Raw genomic sequence first — 26021 nt, forward strand, 5'->3', positions numbered from 1 at the left:
TATATATATATATATATATATATATATATATATATGCGCATGTACTTCGTATGTATACAAATATACTCTTATATGTATGTTTATTCTTTTATTTACTTTTTCTATTTATTCTTCTATCTATGTATGTATTTATACAATTATTTATCTATATACATCAAGAGCCAAAAAAGATGAATCCGGATGGTCACTCCAGGAACGCCGGCACCTCACCGGATCAGGAATCCGGATCGGGACTTAGGCGAACGCGTGACGTCACCAGTAAACAGAGCAGCGAGGAAGACGATCCACGATGCCGACCGTGTCCGTGAACCGAGAACTGCTCTTTAAGACGCTCGGGAAGACCTACAGTGAGTGTCACAAGCTCAGAGAACACGAAAAGGAGTTGTAGAGGGCGAAAGGAAGGAGTAACGGAGTAAATGGTTCCAAAATAAGGCGTGAATGGCGAGAGAAGGACCCCCTCTCGAGTCTGGGTGGGGACTGGCTGATGTAATTCCAGCTGTCATTTGCTCGAGTTTTTAATTTTGATATTTATGGCTTGTGTGTGTTTGTTTCTGTAATGTATTCAGGGTATATTTCACCCGTAAGTCTGAATGGCCTGTGTATTCGGAGGATATTTGATTATTACAGAGCAAGAAATAGACAGCCGATGGTTTTTTTTTTGTTTTTTTCCCTAGCAGTTCAAATTCAAATATGAAAATGAACAAAATTAAAAGTTTGTCATGTGTTTAACATTGGTAAACTCCTTTGGTACTTTCTTTTAATGCTTTGCCCATTTATGATAAGAAATGGAAAAGCATATTTAATTATTGATATGAGATATTGGTCATTCACGAGCGGAGGGCTGGGACACTTCAAGTAGAACCATTTTCCCCTCGTTTGGCCACAGAAAACAATTATATATGTTTTTATAAATGTATATTCTTTCATAATTAAAGCATAACTTGGTTCATAGCTCTGCACACTTTGATGAGCAATTGTGGGCTTACCATTACTATAGCAAATGGTTTTGGTTAATCTTTATAGCATGGACACACTAAGCTAGGGTAAATGGATGATATTCTTGTAAAAGAGATAAAGTTGTAGTCATTGTTACAAAAAATACACTGCAAACACAAACAGTAAAGCTACAAATAAAGGAAAAATATTACAGCAAGTTCCCGTCACCCTGGCTCTCAGCCAAATTTTCTTATAATGACATGTTCACCTCACCCACCCCTCAAGTAAATTTTCTTCATGACATGACAGTCACATCATCGTATCATAGAGGTTAAACATCATTTAAAGATTGAGTGGCCCACTCCATATTGGAAACTTCGTCATGTGTGCAATAACTTGCCCACCAGAGTTTTACCAATTTGCTAAATATTTTATGATTTTGCAGATTGGCTAAAAAATTCTGAACTGACTGTATCTTCAAAGTATTATATTTTAGGTCAAGATATGTCATGGCCCTACACAAAACATTGTAGTTTTTAAAATTCAGATGCAAGCTTGTCAGTGCAAAAGTCCAGTGTGAGGCCCACACTAACTTGCATTATGATACGGTTGGATACTACCAGGATAGCATATTATTTTTGCCTCCTAGCACATCAGATTTCCCATAGTTAATGAAATCCAGTTAGAACACACACACACCAACGTCACAGGGTCAAATTTGCAGGAGGATCCAATGACCCTGCAGTCTTGCATGATGTTATTTTGTTTCTGTTTCATTAGTTATCACAAACTTTTGTAGTATATATAAGACCATGATATCTAAGTCATAGGCTTCATGTGGATGAATTTATTAGTTAAGCTATTGTTTTTTTTATTTTTTAAATTTAAAAAGGTATAATATTCAAAATACAATCTCTGAAATAACCAAAGACTTAAGCTGTACAAACTTAAGAATTATTAGATCTTTTTCGCTGTATTTGAAATGCCTAAGGTCTGTTTAAATCCACTTAAAACTGATCAGCAGCAGTCTTGACCCAAGCCTAATACAGGTTTTAGGCTATGAGTTTGAGGGACATTGTGTGGGATAAACACAGGAGATAGCAATAATGATTTAAACAGTGTGATTGGGGTATTGCCATCAGGTATAGAAATGACTACCTTTTTTCTTCTTCTTTTTCTTCTTCTTCTTTTTCTTCTTTTATACATGGCAAGAGGGTTATCATATGAGAAAATGTCTGTTGAAACTTGTTCTGTTTTTTTGTGAATCTTATATCTAATGCCTGGAGTAATGAATATGTATGTGTGACCATGTTTTCATATGCAGTGATCTCTGACTGTCAGATCTCTTTGTTAATCCTTTTGTTGCTTTTTTAACCTGCAGCTGATGAGGAATTTGATGAGCTATGCTTCCAGTATGGCCTTGAAGTTGACGATATTGTAGACGACCCTGAAAAAGGCATGACATATAAGATTGAAGTAGGAGCCAATCGCTATGATTTACTCTGCATTGAGGGCATCGCACGGTCCCTATCGGTTTACCTGGGGAAGGAATCACTTCCTCGTTACCAACTTGTTCCTGCCAAAGACCCACAAAGAAACAGGCTCATAGTGAAACCTGACACAGCCAGGGTAAGATACATATGTGAGCCATAGAGATTAGTGTGTATGTGTATACATGTGGGTACCATTTCCATTTGAGATTGTGCATATGCAGGCTAAATTTTGTGTTATACATGATTCATGATTTATGTCATTATTCTTTGTTTTTTTTTTTTAGTATGTTAATTTCTATTTCTCAGTGAAAAGATTACCTTTATCTTCATGTTTCTTAAGGTTAACTCTCATTTCCTAATAGGTTCGGCCTTACGTGGTGGGAGCTGTGCTTCGGGGAATGACCTTCACTCAGGTTGTCTATGATTCCTTTATTGACCTTCAAGATAAACTCCACCAAAATCTTGCCAGGAAGCGTACTCTTGTTGCTATTGGTAAGTTGAAATTATGCCTTTAAGAACTTTTCACAGGTGTAAGATTCTGCATTAATTGCATGTGCATGATATATATATATATATATATATATATATATATATATATATATATATATATATATATATATATATATATATATATATATATATATTTATTTATTTATATATTTATATATATTTTCTTCTTCTTCTTCTTCTTCTTCTTCTTCTTCTTCTTCTTCTTCTTCTTCTTCTTCTTCTTCTTCTTCTTCTTCTTCTTCTTCTTCTTCTTCTTCTTCCCCCCCCATCATGTGAATATTTTTGAATAGGATACTATAACTTGGCCTTTGTATTTAGGACTCCTTCACCAGCAATGCATGAAAAAGTATAGCATAATTAAGGATAAGTCCGATATGCGAAGCTGAGCTTCGCCCGGGCTATGCCAATGAGGGGAGCCCGGCCTGTGTCGACTAATGCCGACTCGCTAACGTGTGTCAGCTGGTGCTGACTCGTCTTAGTCCTTACCCGCCGTGGTGCCCAGTCACAGCAGTAACCTCCAGGCGACAATTGCAACTTCTCGCGCCTGGGCGGGGCGCGAACCGCCGACCCCTCGGATGAGAGGCCGACACGTTACCACTGTACTAGCCCGGAGGCTCTAGCATAATTGAAGCAAAGATTTGTAACAAAATTTTCTCATTATTGGGCTTCCCATACCATGGTGCTAGAGCTAATGAGCAAAGTGCATTTTCAAATTGTGCATGCTGTTTTTCTAAACAAATTTTTTTTATGCTCTGAAGTCATTTAAGAAGTCTTGTATGGTAATCAGGAGACTGTAACTCTATTGTTCAAACTATAACAGTAAAGTAATGCTAAATTTTTGTGAGTTTTTGTACCATCACATTCTATCCTACAGGAACTCATGACTTGGACACCATCACTGGGCCCTTCATCTATGACGCTCGGCCACCCTCAGATATCTCCTTCGTCCCCCTCAACCAGACTCAGGAGCTCAGAGCTGACAAAATGTTAGAAATGTTTAGCCATGATTCCCACCTTAAGGAGTATGTTCCTATCATCAAGGTGAGATTCTTTTGGTCAAGTCTGTAGGAAAAATTATTACACTTAAAAGCCTACAAATCTTGACCCACAAATAAGCATTTTCATATTGAAGTGATAAAATGGGGACAAACGCTCAAGTTGGAATAAGTACAATATAACTAAAGTATTCTGTTTACAGGACAAACCCGTGTACCCAGTGATTACAGATCAGAAGGGCGTGGTGCTCTCCCTCCCCCCCATCATCAATGGCAACCATAGCAAGATCACCCTAAAGACCCGCAACGTCTTCATAGAGTGCACTGCCACAGACAAACACAAGGCGCAGATTGTGCTGGATACTCTTGTTTGCATGTTCTCTGGTTACTGTGATCAGCCATTTACTGCTGAGCCTGTGGAGGTATTTTTTTTATCAGTTTTGTAATATGCATCTGGTTCATCTGTTCAGACATGGGTTTTGATGGTGATTAAATGAATAAAGATGTTATCTCTTTACCATAGGTTCTTTTTAAAGCTTCTAAAATTTAGGAAAGTATGTTTAAATTCAGAGTAATGTGTAGGCTAAACTAGGGTTAGAAACTTGGTGTATAATGCAATAGAATTTATTTGTACCACCTTTTGTGCTAGGTGGAATACCCCAGTGGTGAGAAGTTGCAGTACCCAACCCTGCGCTATGTCCAGCAAGAGGCTTCTGTGGACTATTGTAACACATTGGCAGGAGTGGAAGAAAATGCTGAAAGCATCTGTAAGCTTCTGACTTCCATGAGCCTCAATGCAAAGCCTAATGGGGAAGGAAAGATCGTGGTGGATGTCCCTCCTACAAGGCAAGTACCTTACAAGAGAAATTTGCAGGGTCTTAAATCATCCATGTTTATAGATTTTTTGACATACAAACTGTTCAGTGTTGTGGTTATTTACAGCCTTTTTTTTTTAAATGAAAAACCTGTTCAGTTAACCCATTGCCACTGGATTGTCTGTAGGTTTTCGGTGGGAGATAACTTCAGGAAGTATAACTAGACAGATGAAGCATCTTATACTAACTTTATGCTCAGTATGTGATTTCATTATAGATTGCAGTGAAATGATACAACAGTTGACTGGCCTTTATTCATCTGATTTATTGTCATGCCTTGTATCTATGTTGTGATTGTTCTGTAATTGTCTTATAAATGCCTGATTTTAACCCCAGGTATGATATTCTACATGAGTGTGACATAGCAGAGGACTTTGCTGTGGCTTATGGATTTGATAAACTGGCAGCAGACTTACGAATGCCCCCAACCAACACCATAGGCCAGGAATTTGAGCTGAACTATCTTAGTGACAAGCTAAGACTTCTTCTGTCCCAGAATAACTACACTGAAGCTGCCACATTCTCTCTCTGCTCTAAGGTGATTTACGTTCTTGGTGATTTTTTCAGACAAAAGGAACCATAGCATTCTTTCCTAGTCTCTTAGTCTGTGTCTGTCAGTTTCTATCTGCCTGTGTAGGCGTTATGTCTCTTGTCTTGATCTATTCCAGTCCCACCTTTCTTTCTGTCTCATGTTTTTCTCTCGCATGCTCTTTCATTCTCATTTGTATTTTAGAAAGTGAATTAAATATCACATTAGCGTTTAGAGATCAGCTACCATTTTACAACACATTTAGCTGGATACAGGAAGTTACAGGAGCTGAGTAAAATTAATTATCAAAAAGCATAAATAAGTATCACTACTGGAAAATGTAATTCAGATTAATTTTTTTTTTTTGGATAGTGTAAGCAAAATTTTCTGATGTTATAGTACTTAATAAAAAAAGTCAACAAAAAATAGTTACTTAGCCTTTGGAATTCCTTCAGTAATATAACAATTTTGTTTGTTTTGTCTTTTGCAGGCTGATATGGGAGAGAGGATGAGAGTCAGCCTTGAAGATAAGCCATGGGTGAGAGTTGGCAACCCAAAGACTGCTGAGTGTGAGGCAGTGCGCATTAACCTCTTGCCAGGGATTTTGAAAACTATTGCAGCTAATAAACATGTTTCCTTGCCCATTAGACTGTTTGAGGTAATTTGATTTGTAGTTACATATTTTTGTTCTTTTTCTTGTTCATGTAATTTTAGATGTTATAGGATCTGTTTTACTGAAATAATCTCTGTCATTGATGGATTTTTTTTTTTAATACAATAAGCAAGCACAAAAGTTTATTTACACAAGTGCATCACTGATAATTCACAGTCATAATCAATAAGAATCTCAGTAATATGGCTCAGGAATTATTCATCATTAATGATTTGTATCAATGAAAGTTTTTCATGTCAAATACATTTATATAAAATGGTATACTTCATAAATAAACTTTCCCTGCTACCACCAGGTGTCTGACATTGTACTCCGCAACAAATGCTCAGCAACAACCAAGGGAACTGGTGCTCGAAACCATCGTTTCCTCTGCGCAGTAAACTATAATGTCAGATCAGGAATGGAGGTAATACAGGGTCTTCTTGACAATATTATGATCGCTCTGAAGGTCCCATTTGCTGATCAGGATAATGCTCGAGGATACACATTAGAGGGCAAAGACTGTAAGTACTATTCTCTCTTTCTCTCACTTTTTACAGTAAGCTGACATATAGGTAAAGAGAGGTATTTACACATAAATGCATATTTTCATAGGAGATTTGCAACATTGTTTATTCTTAACCATCCTTCCTTATTTCCCCAACAGATCCAAGTTACTTCCCTGGATTCTGCGGTGATGTGCTGATTAACGGCGTGGTTGTTGGCCAGATAGGACTAGTTCATCCAGAGGTCATTACGAACTTCAACCTCAACAACCCAGCTGCTGCTTTGGAGCTTAACCTTGAGAAAGTTTTAGAAGTCACAAACTTTGGACATTGTTAACCCTAGTTTATCATGGTATTGAAACAAATTTGGGAACTGTACTACTTGTATTTAATGCCTTATGACCAAATAAGTTAGATGCCTTACTTTTTAAAATTACGTGGATATATCAACTTCATTGTTATTTAACTATCTAAATGTCTATATATATATATATGCTACTTCTGTTTTATATGTACCAGATGAGTCATGAGATGTGTGTTAATTTAGTGTATGTATTATTTGTGGGAAATTGTAATTGTCTACAAGGTCAAACTTCTTTGGAATTAACATACATAGGCAATTTCTGTTGTATTATTTTAATTTCCTCGCTTTAGTAACAGACCTTTCAATAAGTTTCAGAGTAATCATAAATCAGTAACAGACAAATTATCAAACAAATATCTGGCATTTGATAGATGCCCATGTTGCTATTCACCAATGCTTACAGACAGGTTTGTAGTATGTTGCTAAAGTATATTGAGATAGTAATGATGATAAAAACTATATAAAGAATAATTATGAAAATGATAATAAATGAAGATTTGCTTCACATACTACTTCACACTATACTGTTCAATCAGATCACATTGTTGAAATTGTTTAGGTTAAAAAGACATGATCTAAGTGGAAAAACATACTACAGAAGTAGAGAACAGTCTTAAATTGTTTAAACGGCAACTATTGACAAACTGATTGGAAAAGGAATGTCACTAAAGGTACTAAGACTGGAATTCAACAAACATCCAAAGATATGTGAAGTTTTATGATGCTTGTCAAGATGTTTGTAAAGCAAAAAGAAGTTGAATTTTAAAAAAACACCAAGAGAATGGAAGCTACTGTTGAGAAACAAGAACATAATAAGACAAGTATGACAACTGATTACATAAAAGATTGGATTACATCTAAGATAAATGAACTGAAACACAAAGGGTGCATACAGGTATCAAAAATAGTTTAAAAAAAAAAAAAAAAAAAAAAAAAAAAAGGAAAGTTTCTATCCCCATGCCAAATAAAAAAACCATGGGAATCAAGGTTATTGAAAATGTATTTTACTTAATGATCTAAAGGGGGGTACAGTCATCACTGGCTTTGGAATACTGATTTTTCTAAAGATAGCCTATTTCACTCAAAATTGATCTAAGACCATAATAACAAAATGTGAATCAGAACTGCAGTAGCTACTGGAACATGCCCAAGAAGCAGGGGGTGCAATGTAGACCTTAGGTTTTCACCACATAATTTATTTCCCGTGCCTAGTGTTTGAGGATCGGTTACGTTTTGGTAATATGGCAATACCAATAAAGAGGTACAGCAAAGTACTTCTACCCAAGCTCCTCTGGTTGTCTGGATGGGGGAAGGGATGGCTTACAGGAGGGAGACAAGTCCATATTAGATGTTTGTTTGCCAAGTGTCTTGCGATCCAGCATAATTTTGTGATGCAGTAATTGGAATTCATCAGGCAAGTCAAAGAGAACAACAGGAGTCTGTGGCAGAGTTTGTTTTTTTTTTGTTTAAAAGGAATGATGGTGCATTTTTTTCATGATACAAAAAATTATTGTATAGATGACAAACTTCTTGGTCATCTACATGCCACTTAGAAATTGAATGCCAATAAAATTACAAAGATTGTATATATCAAGAGGACCTATTCAAAAAGTTTTTACCCAAAAATTAATCATAGTAAGTCCTCAAAACTGGGAAAAGGATAAAAAGAAAGCTACTTTATCATATATCTATGGAAAATTTACGAAAATTTGGCACCAAATCCAAAATACTTGAGAGGGGGGAGAAAACATTTCCCCCAAGAGAGAAAACCATACCATAAGACAGATAAGTGCTCAAATATCCCTGATAAGGAAGATATATTTTGTAGATCAGAAAATCAGATGACTGGTTATATTTCATACTAGACACTACCAACAAGGTAGGAAAATTAGGGATGAATCATTTCTATCCCTCATCAAGTATACTTACTATGCTGGTATATTTATGAAAATATACCAGCATACTTAGACTCCTGAATGTTCTCTCACATGATTTCAGTTATGCCCAATTAAGTCTGTAATCAAATTATGTCTGCTGATACACATTGCAAGTTGCAACTCCTTAATGGCTATTTCAGGGTAGTAATACAACCACACTATATTTGGAAATTTATATATAATCTATGTATAAAACTACTTGTATAAAACAATGATCACATGAGATTTGTAACATGAAATGATAACTGCCACAGCAAAATGTCATTCATATGTGAATTAGCTTAAATGAAGAGAGCTGACATGATGAGTAATGCTGACAGGACATGTAAGATGATTTCTACATACTGGAATAAATAAATATGTGGAGTAATACCTTTCCATTTCAACATCAGGGGATGGTAATGTCTATTATTATCTATGACAGTAAGAGTTGATTCATAACATCATTACACCAAGGGCATTACTGTCAATACATGTATTCACTATGTAATATGTACAAAGTCCCTGTTTCTCCTGTACACAATATCCACCTAAACATTAGGTGCTGATCTGAATTTGCCCTTCTGGTGGCAAATGAAACATTTAATTTATTAAAATCCCCAACTCTCCCCTCACAACCTACAGCCATGGATGCCAGGCTGGATCCATGCGACACAAGTTGTCCACACAGTTCACAGCACGCACCAGCTGTGTCACCTGTAAGGAACCAAAGCCATAAAATAATGAAGGCACTTAAATCATTCCTCTATCACATATAAAATGACTATGGAAAGTATTACACTGGAAGGCAATCACATCACCAAATCTATATCCAAAACTTATAAATTATCCTTAATGGAAATGTGAGAGTACAAAAGGAAAACCAACCTTGCTGTCCGCCCCATCACTGGATGCTAGCGACTGTATGCGAGTGGTTATGGCAGTGACTGCTTTGTTAACACGAGTAATGAGGGCTTCCCCTTCCATTGGCCCTGTACCCTGAGAGCCCTCTACGCTGGCCCCCTCCTGCCGCTGGTGCCGGAAAATGGAAGAGAACTGCTCTCAATGAAGTGATAGTCCTTGCCATGACTAGACATGATGAATTATTTAGGAGACTAGGATTTGTAGGAAAAATTAATTATTCAATGACTGAAGTAAATCTTGTTTGTATATATGGTGAGAAGTTTTCATCTTTAGCTGCCTGACTCCAGATGATGTCTACTATATATGCTGCTTTAAAATTATAATATACAAAACAATATCTATTAACCCCTACGATCCGGATGATGTGACCATCACATGATGAAAACATTTGGCTTGAGGTGCAGGTGAACATGCCCTAATGCTGTTTTGAGCATTTCAGCTGAAGGCCAGGGTGACAGGAAAGACTCGCCAAGAGTGCACAAACCTCTTGGAAGATGATTGGACTCATTTGGCATTGAGGAAGAGGCTTTTGCATTTTTTCCAATAATAAAGGAGAGTGGAATGTCATGTCTGTGAGCCATGACTGGAAGAGGGCCATGTGATTGCCATGAAGCAACGGATCCAAAGGGTTAAGGAGTAAAATGTTACTACTGTGCTACTGGAAATTGTACTTTTACCCACTATGCATACAAAATTGTTTAAAAAATCTGCAATTCCCTCATTTTTTAGAGAACATTTTCATTCCCCATTCCATACAAATTAAGTCTCCTTCCTTGAAATATCTATAACTTACCTTGTGCCATGAGATGATTTCATCCCTCATAATTGCTCTAAGGAATGCATTAACCTTGAAAGAGGGAGTGGCTAGACATCTGGCCGTGGCCACCATGCAGGCTGTGAAAGGACCTGAGACGCCAATGCTAGTCACCAGCTCTGCCAGATTTGGAGTCAGCCTGAATGGCACTGGCCGATTCCCATCCAGTTCACCTGGAATTGCAAATTTGTTTCATTGGATATCGATGCATGTAGGTACTTGCTCACTCATTCACAAATTCTGATCAATTTCTCATCAGAAATACATTTGTGATGAAGATTTATTCATAACAATTAAAATGTATCTTGTGTGCTCACTCACATCTTTTACACTCACTCTTACAATCACTCATATTGACTGATCCTCTTACTCACACATTCAATCATATACAATCAATCATGCATATCAATCAATTACACACTATCAATCATGCACATAAATTGATTATGTACAATCAATCATCCACAATCATGCTAAATGCTAAATTAATTGCACAAAACCCTTCATAAACAAAATATAATAAATTTAAAGCCTTTATTAATGAATTAACTCACTGTGATATCTAAATAAGTAAACATAACAAAAATACTTTAGCAATAAAACAACATAGAAACACTCTTTTCAATAATCTACAGTGAGAAATTTCCAAAACTTGTAGATACTTTAACAAAAGCAGTGATACCTAACATACCTTTGGCATCATCAATGTTGAACTTGAAGTAGGCAACATTGATAAGCCCTGAGTCCTGGTGAATGTACATCATATCAGGATACAACTTGGTTAGGTGGAGCAGGTATTCCATAAGCCCAATTAGTGCTAGCTGTATGGTGAGCTGAAAGAAAAGAGTGAAAGAAGTGAAAGAGCTGAGACACAATATGCAAAGCTGAAAGACTGTGATTATACATAGCCTTACCACTTTTTCAAACTAGTATATTCCCCTGAATATTTCAAGTGTGTAAAATCAGTTGTTGCAAACTTACGATTTTTCTAAACGTCCAGTAGTGAGTGGGGTTTGGATAAGTAGTGAGAGCCCAGTCTCTCAGCATCGACCTGGGCACCATGGCGTTCTGTACTTCCTTCACTATTTCTCGTAGCACTTGATGAGAAGCCTGTGAACCTCGCGCCTGTTAACAGAAAATAATGTGTGTGCTTAATGGCATCATTACTGATATAAATTGGAAGCTATTACTGATAGAAATATAGACTATTTAAATCTATCATATGATTTTGAATATATATGGATGAAATACGGTTAACAAGTACTTTGTGAAGATCTATCTATATGACAGATAGATCTAAAACTCCAAATACAAAAGTAAAACAACAAATGTTGCTTAATTTCCTCTACTGACGTCTCATCTAGACAATACTTGAAGACACCTGCTTAATGAATAAGCCATCTTTGATAAAAGTTGCTAATCTAGAAAACATAGGCCTACCTGCACAGATGCCAGCCTCTCATAATATCTCGTGACAGGTGTGTCAGGCTCCAGTTGCCTCTTCGCACACCGGAGCTTGTATATGTCAAGGAGGGAAAGAGAAGATACATTGTCCTCCACCAGTCTCATCTGTGGTGACACAGCCACCACACGACTGATGCTTAGGTTGACTAGCCTGCGACTCGTCTCCTGTTTGAAGTAAAATTTATAAATAAAATGTATTTATCCTTCTATAACAGACACCATACTAATGATATAAACACACATCTATCACTCATAGCAGATAAGGACAACATATTTTCAACAAAAGCCAAACCTTACCTTTTGTTTGGCAAAGAAGTGATTTAACATCCTTAGCAGCTGCAAGACACGTTCTTCTCGACGTGCATCACTTAGAGAGTAATCATTAACCACAAGGTAGGGATAAACTCTGCCATTGTGACCACGAATGTGGAGCCTTCTGGCTGCAGAACCGTGCTTCTGCACTATGTCCACTCTGGGCATGAACCTTGCTATCCGGATGTAGTAGTGCGAATGCTGTCAGAAATGAGAAAACACTCATTAAGTCTACAGAAATAACTGTACAAAAATAATATAGATGAACTGCCCAAGCATCAGCTCTTATCAGCAAAACATCATGGGGAGCTCTACCTGTCTTTTTTTTCTGTAACAGAAATTGCAAATATGCAATGGACGAGGGAGCTCACCTACACGTCAATTTTCTTAATCATTTGCTTGATTATTGTAAGACCATCTTGTTTCCATATTGTTTCATATTAAGTATCTGCTTTTCCAAAACCAATATAATCACTCCATAAAACAAAACAAAATAATCTATGAATATACATACCTTTGGCAATAAGAACTCTCCTGGTAATTCAACCTCTGCTGTTTGAAGACTAAAGTTGCTCAAGTAACGACACTTTTCTTCAATCAGGAACCACCTGTAACGGGAAAAGTTGATACCATAAAATACACACTAAATTCATCTGGAAATTAACTGGAAATTAAGTCTGTTTCTTCTAACTGTGCAAGTGACTTACGCAAACACTCAACCATTTTCTTATAAAAATGGCATATACTATCAACTTTATTACAACAGCCTCAAACTCCAGGTTTTACTTTCCTATAAAAAACAACTCTCATAAATCGCATTATTCATAGGATACTGCGATCATAATCCAATAAAATGACTGAATATCTATACAATACAAGCAACTACTCTTAACATCAACAAAACTTCATATCATGGTTCTTATTACTTCCTCTTCTTCTAATACTATTCATATAACTTTGTAAATAGTTATCTTTTCTGATTCTTCACGACTTTCAACATGTGATCTTACTCAAAAATAAAATAATTATTCCCCCTAAAACCACACATTATTTTTTCTTTATCCAACATCTGCAAAACACAAATCTCTATTCACATCAAGTGTCACAGCCCCCTTTTCCTACAGCCACACCATGACTTACTTGGGCAGCAGCTTCACCCTGGCCTCCAAAATCTTGATCCATTTCTTGAGCTTGTGTATAAGGTTGTGCAGCTTCATGGAACCCAGCTGTGAGAAGTCAAAGTCAGTGGTGAACTGGCCTTTCATCTTGTGGAACACTGGGTCTTGGACTGTTGCCTGGGCACGTCTGGCCAAGGACTCAGATGCCTGCACTGCCATACTGCCCTCCACCACTCACTGAGCTGCTGATATTTTCTGCAAAATTCATGAAACTGGTGAGACCTCTTTGGTAAACTGTTTGCCTAGGAAATGAAATTATACAAGACAACAACCTCTTCAACCACCAACCTACATAAGAACTTGATGGCTGCAAAAAGAAATCATTAATCTAAACAAGAACAGTGAATATTTCACTACATACCAATACCAATTCCAAATGTTGAAACAAGTTTCTTCACAAAAGAGAGGGTGTGTGGTGTAATATTGGCCTCTGAGACAGCTGCTGAATTTTCAAAAGCAACTGCATAACATTTTGCAAGTGCTTGGCGGAGTTGTCGTAACACTACCTCATCCCAGTACTCTCGGAAACACACCATCTAGAGAATAAAATATTCTTATTAACATTTTTTAGTCAAACAAAATAAAATGTATAGCATGTGCATTACATGATGACTACAAGAAATATATACCATTTGACTACTGCAAAGCTTGAAACTAAAGCTAATATTTAATTGTATTAGTTAAAATAAGAATTACCTATATATTCTTACTGCTTTTATTTCAATTCATAGAGGTTCAATAGAGGAAAAATAAAAATCAAACTAACCCTTGACTATAAGTTACACCTGAAAACTATAATTATCTGAATATCAGGAATTCCCAGATCCCTCACCTGATCTACAATGCCCTCTAGAGACGCCAGGACCGTTGGATGGAGTTCCTTCTGCATGTGCATGATGCGTGAACACCTCCACATTGGCTCTGTCGCCTTGATAGATCCCACAGTTTCTGTGGCCTGCTGCTGCCCATTTTGCGCTCCCTGCTGTCCCTGCTGCTGCGTGGATGCCTGGCCTTGCCCTTGTTGCTGTGCCTGGCTGCCTTGCTGGGCCTTCTGTGCAGTCGCAGCTGAGGGATCCACTAAGAGCAAGTGAATAATTTTGTTAGTGTATCATTCATACTATCTACACATACACTCTCACAAACAAGACCTCTTGTCTTTAAAATGAAATGGGCTTTCAGGATCCATATACACTTTTCCAAATGGCAGTTTCACAAGCATCTGATCTTTTTTTGCATATAAAAATAACAATCAAACCAAAAATATTATTCTCAAAGCAATTCAAATCTTAAGGATATATACCTATCTGACCTATTGCACCTTTCCATCAAAAAGAAAATATACTCACTACTTCATTCATTAAAGCATCAATCTAAATACAATTAAAATATATCTGAGACAGACCAAACCACTTACCACTTTTGATACGCCCTCTCTGTTCAATCTTGAGTGTAAGGTAAAGGGTACGAATGGGGAAGTACACAGCCTGTGGGAACATCCTACCCACTTGGTTCAGGAGGTTGATGATCACCTGTACAACACACACAAAAGTTGTTAGCATAATACGTTCAGTCACTATATTCATCTCATAATAAACATTACATATCATTATTTTTTTTAAACATGCATACACTCACATGCACACAAAAAAAACAGAAAGGTATGATGAATCACCACTTTTCAAAAATATTTTATGATGCAGAAAAAAAAATTACCTCAAATACTCAAAGAAAAAAAAATGAATATCCTTGAAACCAACAGTTAGAAAACAAATCAGGTCTGCTATACCTTGCCCTCAGGCCGCACCAGGCAGGTGAGGAGCTGTGGTATCCATGGTAACCACTGTATGGGAGGAACCCCAATGCAATAGCGATCAACAGCATCACTCAGACTTCCCGCCTCATCGTCATAGCTCAACAGCCACAGCACCTGAAACAAATGATGGGAAAATTGAAGAACGACATTATCATGTATGGTCTATTCACTCATCGACTTACTAACTCATCTAACTTGGAATACTATTTTCTTACTCAACAACCAAGCCATCCCTGTCTCTTGCCTAATACACTGGAGTAAAAGTATGAACATGGAAAGGAGAGCCACAGAAAGAGAGGATGAAAGAAGAAAGCGACAAGAGACAGATAGACAAAGAGAGATAAAACAAAAGAAACACTACCCCCCCTACAAACAGTGCACAGCCTTCCCCTCCCACCTTGGCAAGATATTTTCGAGACTTGGACTCATTCTGGTGCCGAGATGCATGTAGGTAGCAAGTGATGGCAGAGACCCCAAGGTTGATGTGTGTGGGGTCACGGGTGAAGAGGGCCTCCAGGTAATCCCCCCAAAGAGCCCAGGCTTTGACAAGGGTGTCATGCAGCTGTACTGCTGCACTCAGGGCTTTGTTTGCTTCTTCACTTCGACCTGAAAATGACATTAAAATAAAATTCTAAAATAGGCTTATTCTTTAAAAAGATATACATTTTTTGTTTTCAATACAAAAACAAGAGCCAAATATGTCCACAAACTTACCCAGCTGTGCCAAAAACATGCCCTTCAATGCATAGAATTCTGCTGTCATGTCTTTGTTGAAGAATTTTAGGTTTGTTGATTCAATCACTTCCAGACCCTGGTAAATAGAAAAAAAATCAAATATGTAAATCTTCACAATATATATATATATATATATATATATATATATATATATATATATATATATATTATATTCTCCACCTCTGTGCAAAGAAATCATTAAATGGATATTTTTCTGGTACAAAATATATATATTATATGTTAATACATACAGTATAGGGAATAACCCCTCTCCACTTCCCACGCATCTACACACACTCACAGTAACACAAACATAAACAAAAATACCAATCTATCTGTTTACGTTGCACATATTTCTCAGCCTAAATTCCAAGAAAAGCTACAAAAGGGAAAACAGACTAAAACTGGAATCCTGTTAAAAACAAAACAAAGGTCAGAGAAGACAGTGGTACTGACCCCCTTGCAGCTCATTCTTGCCCATGCCCGTTGCAGTGGCCATCTGGTGGTAGCACTTGACCTGCTGCCGGATCTTCTGGAAGCAGTCCACCACCGGCACAGAGGGGATTGTGTGGATCCGTGACAGGGACTCAAAGCACACGTTACTTAGATTGTGCTTCCGTGCGATCTTGCCAAAGTGGATGATTGCTTGTGCCGAGGCATGAACACCTAGCATGCTCTGGAATAATTACATGTTGATGATGAAAAAGGATATGGTTGTCACAAATCATAAATCTGTACCTGCATAATCAAATAAATGACATTTATCTTAAAAAACAAAAACCTAATATATATTCCAAAAAATGAATAAACAAAGAAAAGGAAATATGAGACTGCTAAAAAAAAGAAAGAATAACTAGACAAACAAAATATAGGAAAGTTGGTACTACCAATACACACCTGATTTTCACTGGAGTCATTATAATGATTGACTATGAACTGATAATGATGCTGTCGCCAGGTGAAGATGTCTGACCAATGGGAGAGGTCATCAGCAATGACAGGCAAACGATTGCGCCATGTCTTGACAATGGCCTTCATGTCATGGAGAGAATTTGTACGACCATGGACAAGGCCTTGGTGGATCTGGCAGGCTTCTTGCAGTTCCATTACCTGTGTTAACAGTCAAGCATTCGTTGGAGATATTTTTTTTATGGAAAATAGGTTAGAGTAGTTTATATTTAAATATAATCATGATGTTTTTTCAGTCTTAATAATCAACACAATTAATGATTAATATCCTTGGTTATTTAATGGTTTACCAAAAAGAAAAAAAAAACAGATACTACTTTTTTTTTTAAGACGGACTTATCATAATGCAATAACAATATCTGAAGCAAATAAATCAATGTCAAAGACAGTAACCTGACTTTAACCCAATGGCGCCGGGTATAGCAAATTAAAAAAAACTCTACGCTCTGGCGAACGGCGGCAGCGCGCCGACTCCGAGCGCGTGATATCGGTCCATCAAGCCGAATCATTGCCTCGGGGCGTTTTGGCGCGGCGCCGCTGTGGACAGCCGCACGCCGCACATCGTGCGTATTATGACGGCGATAGCCGTGACCCGTCGCCATTGGGTTAACTAGCCTCATCACAATATTAGTCACAACATACTATATAACAGCTCATAATATCACATTATACTAAACATCATTATCATTACCTGTTGAGCAGCTTGCAGGTACGGTAAGTGGATGTGTGACACAATATGTGGAAGCCTCTTCCACTCCCTGATGCAGAGAACAGTTGCTGCCTCTACCAGCTTCTCTACCAGCTTGAGATGTTCCTCCTCTGGGTGGCAGATGGCCAGATAGCCACGATACAAGTTAACCTGTTAGGGTAAATAAAAAGTTTTAAATTTATTCCAGCACAGCATAATTATATTTTGCTGTATGGTTGGCAAGTAAAAATTCATCTGAAGGATTCATTACCAACTTTCAGCCAAAACAAAAGATATCTGAACCCACTGATGCCAGGATAGGTATTTTAGTTTAAACATTTTGATTCCACATAGATGGCTCCACAAGTGCTTAGTCATCAAGGAGTTCATTACTAGTCTTACCTATCTCACCTTCATAACCTTTTTTTTATATCTATCTACATTGCTATTACTATTGTTAGTATCTTCATAACAGTGATATCAATAGCATTAGAAAAAAAACACTTTCCTAAGATCTGAAGGAAAGGGGGAAATCATGTGAGGTCATGTAGGCCTACTGATTGGCTCCTTGGTTGCTGAGTGCTTGTAGACCTCATCTAAATTTTAAAGAACAACGTACTACTTATAAAAGTTATATCAAATGAGCAAGGATAAAAAAATATATATATACTAAGAAAGAGAACAGCTCTCAAATAAAATATGAAGTGTTTTATCACATACCTTCCAGGCTAACTCCTTAGGATACGACTGCTCTACATGAGCCAATGCCTCTTTCATGCGTGCCCAGTTAGGGACCCTCCACGCACTCTCAAGGACCAGCAAAGCATTCCCTGATGCTTCGCTACTACCATACTCTTGCACTAAGTCCCACTGGTTCAGCTCCTTTGCACATCTTCACAAAAGGATCATAAACAATTAGTAAAAAAAATGTTAATTCTAAGAAATTTAAATAAAAAGTGGTAAGATCAACTCCTCATACTTGGTATCTACAAGATTTTTATGGCAATTCACTTCATCTCAATATTTCCCACTTATGACTTTTGCTTTAATTTTTGTTATATATTTCCATATCACTTTCTGTTTAAAATTATCCATTTGGTTTAGTTCCACACTCTTGAACAAGACTGGATACCTCAGTCAAAATTTCTGATCCTATTCACGCTCTCTACTCTTCTTTTCATGTGATGTGTACTTTACTCTCCTTTAACATATGCATCATAACTATTTACCTTATCCATCGATCCTCCCAGAGCTTCATCTCTGACTGCAATTTGACTGGGGCCGGTCTAACTGCCATGTCCGTTCGGGCCTTTGTCATGGCCAATTCATAGGCTGCCTGTGCTTGCTCTAAGAACCCATGTTGCTCAAAGGTCACAGCCTAAATAAAGTAAATTTTTTTTAGATATCAATGGCCATAATTACAATGCTGTAATCTTTTATTTCACATATCCAACAAGACAGAAGAAGCACACCACAAATTCACTTCATCCATAAAATGCTGCATAATCAAAACCTGATTCACCCTCACACTCACCAGTCTTGTCTCGTGATAGTGGGCTACTGTCTGCCACAGTCCAGCCCAAAGGTCCTCTTCTTTCAACAGGGAATACATCTCTGAGAGAGAGTCTAGTATCTCCTAAAAAATGAGAAATATCAATAAAAATAAATCCTGAACTTGAAAAGCATTATGCTTTCCCTCAAATCACAACAGATACATGATTCTCTGAAAATAAACTGCAAGGCTACATTAAGATCTTTGAAAGCACATAAATATTTCAACACATAATCTGATATTTGCTCCAATAATCACACTATTTCCTACACTTTTCGTAGGATGTCAGTGCCATAAGAAACAGAGCAAAGGCAAATGAATGCCTAATCAAAAATAAATATTACCTCAATATAAAAATGGTACCAGCATGATCTACTTTCCTAAGCCATTATCAATACACATAATCCAAACAATGCTTTTCCATACATAACTAAAAACAGGTAACTAGCTGATCTAAAAACAGGTACCTAGTTGTACAGACTAGTTCTGCATGCCCACCTGTTGGGGATTTGTGACAGGCTCCATGTCATAGGAGTCATACAGGTCCTTCTTAGTAGACCTGGGAGCAGTCATGGCACCCTGTTCCAAAGCAGCCTGCTCTAGGAGAAGGGTCATGCGGTGCCAAAGGTTGTGGCTCTTCCCTAGGTACTTCATTATTGCTGGTCTGATGGGCACTGGTGGTTGGCACTGTGCCAGGGCCTCTGTGAAGGTGTGGAGGGCTGAGGGATGGCAGTCTTTCTGGATGACATGTGATCCAGAACAGAGGAATGGAATCACCTCGCTTGCAATCCCCTGAAATATCAATGGAAAATTAGGAAATCCACCATCTTTAAAATTTATTTCTTATGAGTAACATACATTATATGAACAACTTGTTTCAATATATGGATATAGAAGGGCAGATTTTCATATTCTTATTGCTAGTTCCACATTATACCTCCTGGGCTTCATAGTTATACAAATCATTCTAATGATTAGCAAAAATTCACATCAAACAATTACAAATAAATAAAAAAAAAGTATCCAATGAAATGTTAATCTCAAAACAAAGAAAATAAACCCAAGAACATTCTACACATATTGAAACTTACTATATGGAAAGCTTACTGGATAGTTCTTCCTCATCTGAACCACAAATTGTATTTCATTTATCAAAGTATTCTAATCATTTACAAAGAGTCACTGCATGAAAGTTAGCCAATGAAAACAAACTAAAATCAATCAATAAATAAATAAAGTGTAAATATATATATATAAAAAAAATATATATGTAATCATATCAATCAGACAAGGAAAAAACTGTCACCCAGCTCCAAAACAAGACCCAACGGCCAAACAGGAAAAAAGAAATACACACACAAGCAACCTCAGAAACGAGCCTCCAAACTCGTGCCAACTAAACTAACCTGCTGTTGTTTCTCGCTGAGGATCTTCCAAGTGCGGGGGAAGAACTGAAGCCACACCCATTCAGCCAGGTTGGTGTCCATGTGGCACAGCTGCGACACCGCATACAGGAACTGCCAAGTCGTCACTTCCTTGACACTCTCCATAAACTTTGACTGAGGGGGGGAGAGGCAGTGTTATTAAGTGAAATCAAAAGAAAAGGCTCCTAAAACAAAACAACATGGTTGCAGATGAGAGAAATAATAATGAAGTTGAATAAAATGAAATTCTAATTAGTCAAATTTACATGAACCACAATTACATTAAAACAAGAAAGACTGGAATGCAAAAAGAGGTGAAACTACCTGAAAGTACAAACTAAATATTGAAACTAACATCTCCTCCATTACCTACTGAAGATTATTACAATACAAGACAGGTAACAAAACAACAATGGCGCTTACCTGTCTTGACAACAACAGGTGCAAATTGGCCTTAGGATTGGCCTGACTCTTCACATTCCCATCAATAGACTGGGCACCGTCTGCAGGGACTGATGATAGCTCGATGTCTATCTCATCCTGTATGCACATATTCTACATTAGGCAAGGAATATACAGTGTAAAATAGACAGGAGTACACTAAGTCAATTCATAAATCCTTAAACACATATGAGCTGACTGGGCTAATAAACTTTGCTACAGACACATTTGACCTATACATTACCTAGTTGGTAATACAGAAAACCTATCAAAGCAATTCTTAACCTGTTACCGACGGGTCACAGATCATAACATACCACTTGGTCTGCGGGGCACAGCAGTATGTGCGGTGACACACCAGAGCACATGGAGTGGGAAGTTCTGCTACATGTAGCAGATTCTCACTCCCAGTGTCTGGGCGTTACCAGAATTAACACTGAGAGGTTTCTGATACCCGTCAGCATACAGTTAAAGACCTTCCAGTCTTGCAGAGCCAATGTACCACATTCTACATATTTACTATGCATCACTGTACATTCTCTTCAATAATGTCAACTATAATAACTAATATTCTATCACAGTTTACTGTAAAAGCATATCTGATATACAAAAATGCAATGATATACATACATATCAACATGTACCCATGCACACAACTTGTATTGTTAAAGACTTGCAAATTCTGTCTGTCTTTACAAAAACTCTAATTAATTAACTTTATTAATATGAACAACTTCATCCATTCAACAGTTCCTACAATAATCCACCACTGGTTTCCGAGTGGGCTTTTTTTTCTTGTTATACATTATATTGATCTCTTGCCTGTTCACTTCATATATAAAAAAAAATCAACACTAAGTCTATTCTTTTAAATGATATTCACTCAAGTTCACTGTAAAGCTATCATGAAAACTGTCTCCTTGTGCTAAGTGAAGCAAGATTTCTATCATTCCTGTGAGAAATACCAAGGGGAGTATATGTAATTTTTATATAACTTATAACAGGCTTATACACAATCAGGATATCTGAGAAAAAGGTTGTTTATGTCTTCAAATGTTAAAGTGGACTACTATGAGGATAACTCTTACCATGCTTTTACTTAGTGCTACATAAACTAGATGCAAATCTACTTTGAAGAGAATGAAAATGTACTGAAAGATGCTAAACTAATATATGATCTCTGCTTCTAAATTCACTGTAAATATTTCTTAGTAAATAAATAATATAATGAGCTAGTTGGTCTATATTTTGGATAATATTGCAAGACAACTAACTAACCACAAACATGAATGAAATAACAGATCAATCTACCATGCAAATGAAATCCATCTAAAGTAAAACCAATAGAAAACTTGTATAAGACACACAGTACAGAATTTTAGTGCTAGAATAAGCATGATCATGTCATAAAAATATATACACAAATAAATATGTACATTTTAATACATACATATATATATATATATATATATATATATATATATATATATATAATATACATACATACTCATATATACATATACATACATATATATACATATGTACTTACTTACATATGTACAGATGACACTGTGTATGTATATGTACATATAATATATATATACAAAGAAACATATAATATATATATATATATATATATATATATATATATATATATTAAAATATACATATATATACATATACATACATAAATACATATAAATGTATGAATATATAATACATGTATATATGTATACTTGTATACTTATATACATATACACTTATTTACATATATACATATAAATGTATATATGCATTATATACAGACATATATACATTTGTATAGGCATACATATATATTCATATATATATTCATATTTATAGACATACATATATTACACATATACTCATATACATATACAAATATATATATACATATATATAAATATACATATACATATATATACATATATATAAACATACACATATATACACATATATACATATATATACATACATACACATATATATACATATATATACACAGACATATATACACATTCGTATATACACATATATATATATACACACTATATTTATATTTATATTTATATATATATTTTATATATATACATATATATACATATATGAATATATAATATATGACATATAAAATATATATACATATACATATATATGAATATGATATATATATATATAATATATATATATATCTATATATCTATATATCTATATATCTATAATATATATATATAAATATATATATATATATATATATATGTATATATGAATATATTAATATATGATATAAATATATATATATATATATATATATGAATATATGATATATATATATATATATATTTATATATATATATATATATATATATATATATATTTATATATATATATATATATATATGAATATATGATATATATACATATATATGAATATATGAGAATATAATATATATATGAATATATCATAAATATATATATATATGAATATATTATTATATCACATATATATAATATATATATTATAGATAATATATATATATATATAAAATATAATAAATATATATATAAATATATATCTATATATCATATTATATATAATATATATATATATATTTTATATATATATATATATTTTACATATATATATATATATATATACACATATATATATATATTATATATATATATTTATATATTTATATATATATAATATATATATACTACATATATATATACTATATATATATATATACTACATATATATATATATATACTACATATATATACTACATATATATATATATATATATATATATACTACATATATATATTTATATATATATATATATATGCTATATATATATATACTATATATATATATATATAATATAATAATATATTCTTATTTATATATATATATATATATATATATATACATATATATATATTTATACACACACACACACATCATCCATAACACGGCCTCATCTGAAGGTGGTCATTTTTTTCAGATGATCAAATTTGTTAGAAGTGATAAAACTTGCTCAATCACAAGGCAGATCATTAGACTTCCACCAAAGGCATGCTTGGCACATAAATTCAAGGTACGGGAATTACAATCCATATTCACCATTTGACCCTCTTTCCAATCCAACATTCAAGACCACCAACCAGTCTCTCATTGTTAAACTCCTCCTGGCTTTCTTTAGTACACTGGCTTTCCATGTCATAAACCATATTAAAAATCATCAACTTCCACAGACATACATTTTATTTTCATATGTGAGTTCATACCCTTTCTTCTATCTTGAAGTGTCATAATAATCTCCCCTCTACCTTAAATCTCTTACAAGACTTACCACACACTCATCATTACCATTCAACACAACCATAAAAAACAAATGCATCCCCTAAAATTCAGCAAAACAAAGTTAACAAGTCATTCAACTATTCAGCCATGTGCCTGGTTAGTAAGGTGACACTGCAACAGAAAAAAGGAAGCAGAATTAAAAGTATCAAAATAAACCAATCCAAAAACTAATGAGCTGCTCCTTATACTTCGTTCTGACAGGCACTCCTGATTTATGCAACACACCTCGAGTGGCAGCGTGACAGACTGGCTCTTTACCTCCTTATCTACAGAGGAATCTAGGGCCTGATCAAGGTCAGACGCCTCTTCCTTTATGCTGGCAAAGACCGAGAAGTTAGCTCTCTCAGCTGCATCTGCCCAGTTAATCACAGCTGTTACTCCTGGCAGAAGCACCTGTTGTGACGAGTTCTGGATCTGAGTACCTGAAAGATGAATAAAAATACTACATAAGAAAAAAGACAATCAATAATGAAGAGCAATGTCATACCAATATCTTACTGTGTAAAATGATGCTTGTAAGACTTGATCTGGCCTGGAAGGCCTGCCTGGAACCTGTCATTCCAATTCCTCAAAAAAAAAAAAAAAAGGGGGGGGGGAATCTTAGGATTCATGATAGAACCAAGACAGAGTTGAAAGTCCAATCTCTCCTAATGAAAAATCAGTTTTCAGAGTTTCATCAGAGCCAAGCCAATATTCCAGCTATTATCCCACTCACAACAAAATCTCCCAGCACCATATCCAACCACATGCTGGGAGACACATGGAGTCAAGCTTCTTGAGGGAAAGTTATAAGTATACAAAACATAAATCTATCTTAGTCTTTATGCTCTTGGCTGCAACATAAACAACTGTTTAGGTAATGAGGTTAAAAAGAAGCCACGTTTTTTTCAGCATTTTTACAATTTGATATATACTCTTTCCTATCATTCCCAAAAAGAAAAACTGCAAAGATATTCAAATTAACACTCATTGTTTTGTAACTTGAAACATATACAGGGTAAAAAGGCTATGGAATCCTTGACCACAGTCACAAGGTTTGAAATAATAAGCCAATCAGTCTAATCTGTTGCAGAGACTGACAAGTAAAGAAAATAGGGTTAAACTGGAATAATGCAATGGAGGGAATCCTGGTTAAGGGGGGATTTCAATCTATTGTGTACAAGTGCTGCCCTTTCAATGGAAGCATATAATCAGTGTCTCTCTCTTTTCATTCCAAATCTAGGGCTCATATTTTTGTTAAGTTTTAGTCAGTGGGTCAATATAACACAACAAAAATTTCATTTGAGGAAAGAGTATCCCCATGACACATAAGATCATAACAAGAAACAGTCTGGTATACGTATTATCTGTTACCTATTAAATGATGCACAGAACTCCTAGACTATTATTCTGGCAAAACATCATCAAATTCATACTGAAAATAAGAGTACATCATCATCAACAGCTAGAGAACAAAGGAACACATGACCAACTCACTCTGCTGAGCTGTAACGAGGAGAAGTTGAATGCACTGTTTGATCCAGTAGTGTGGTCCCATGTG

The 26021-nt window shown here is 35.6% G+C and overlaps 2 protein-coding genes across 2 annotated transcripts in view; one reads left to right on the plus strand and one right to left on the minus strand.

The window, feature by feature from the left end:
• Positions 1-207: 207 nt before the first annotated feature.
• On the plus strand, positions 208-7120 carry LOC125040249 (phenylalanine--tRNA ligase beta subunit-like). The gene is made up of 10 exons (XM_047634802.1): positions 208-347; positions 2318-2565; positions 2792-2921; positions 3814-3980; positions 4138-4356; positions 4584-4780; positions 5146-5347; positions 5829-5996; positions 6307-6514; positions 6658-7120. The coding sequence occupies exons 1-10, from the start codon at positions 290-292 to the stop codon at positions 6831-6833; spliced, it is 1773 nt and encodes a 590-aa protein (XP_047490758.1). The 5' UTR covers positions 208-289; the 3' UTR covers positions 6834-7120.
• Positions 7121-8955: 1835 nt separating this feature from the next.
• LOC125040248 (transformation/transcription domain-associated protein-like) overlaps positions 8956-26021 on the minus strand; it is a 36652-nt gene continuing 19586 nt past the window's right edge. Inside the window, 27 exon segments of the mRNA XM_047634801.1 lie at positions 8956-9493; positions 9665-9832; positions 10494-10687; positions 11206-11347; positions 11496-11639; positions 11955-12143; positions 12276-12491; positions 12805-12898; positions 13431-13633; positions 13635-13663; positions 13830-14004; positions 14301-14545; positions 14883-14997; positions 15255-15395; positions 15679-15887; positions 15996-16091; positions 16473-16692; positions 16914-17126; positions 17677-17844; positions 18394-18565; positions 18903-19051; positions 19208-19309; positions 19724-20017; positions 20632-20784; positions 21073-21189; positions 24707-24903; positions 25958-26021. The exon segment at positions 25958-26021 is cut by the window's right edge and continues 72 nt beyond it. Coding sequence (XP_047490757.1) covers positions 9416-9493; positions 9665-9832; positions 10494-10687; positions 11206-11347; positions 11496-11639; positions 11955-12143; positions 12276-12491; positions 12805-12898; positions 13431-13633; positions 13635-13663; positions 13830-14004; positions 14301-14545; positions 14883-14997; positions 15255-15395; positions 15679-15887; positions 15996-16091; positions 16473-16692; positions 16914-17126; positions 17677-17844; positions 18394-18565; positions 18903-19051; positions 19208-19309; positions 19724-20017; positions 20632-20784; positions 21073-21189; positions 24707-24903; positions 25958-26021 — 4287 coding nt within the window. The 3' untranslated portion in view covers positions 8956-9415.

Source organism: Penaeus chinensis, chromosome 28 (assembly GCF_019202785.1).
Source record: "Penaeus chinensis breed Huanghai No. 1 chromosome 28, ASM1920278v2, whole genome shotgun sequence".
Classification (NCBI taxonomy): Eukaryota; Metazoa; Arthropoda; class Malacostraca; order Decapoda; family Penaeidae; genus Penaeus; species Penaeus chinensis.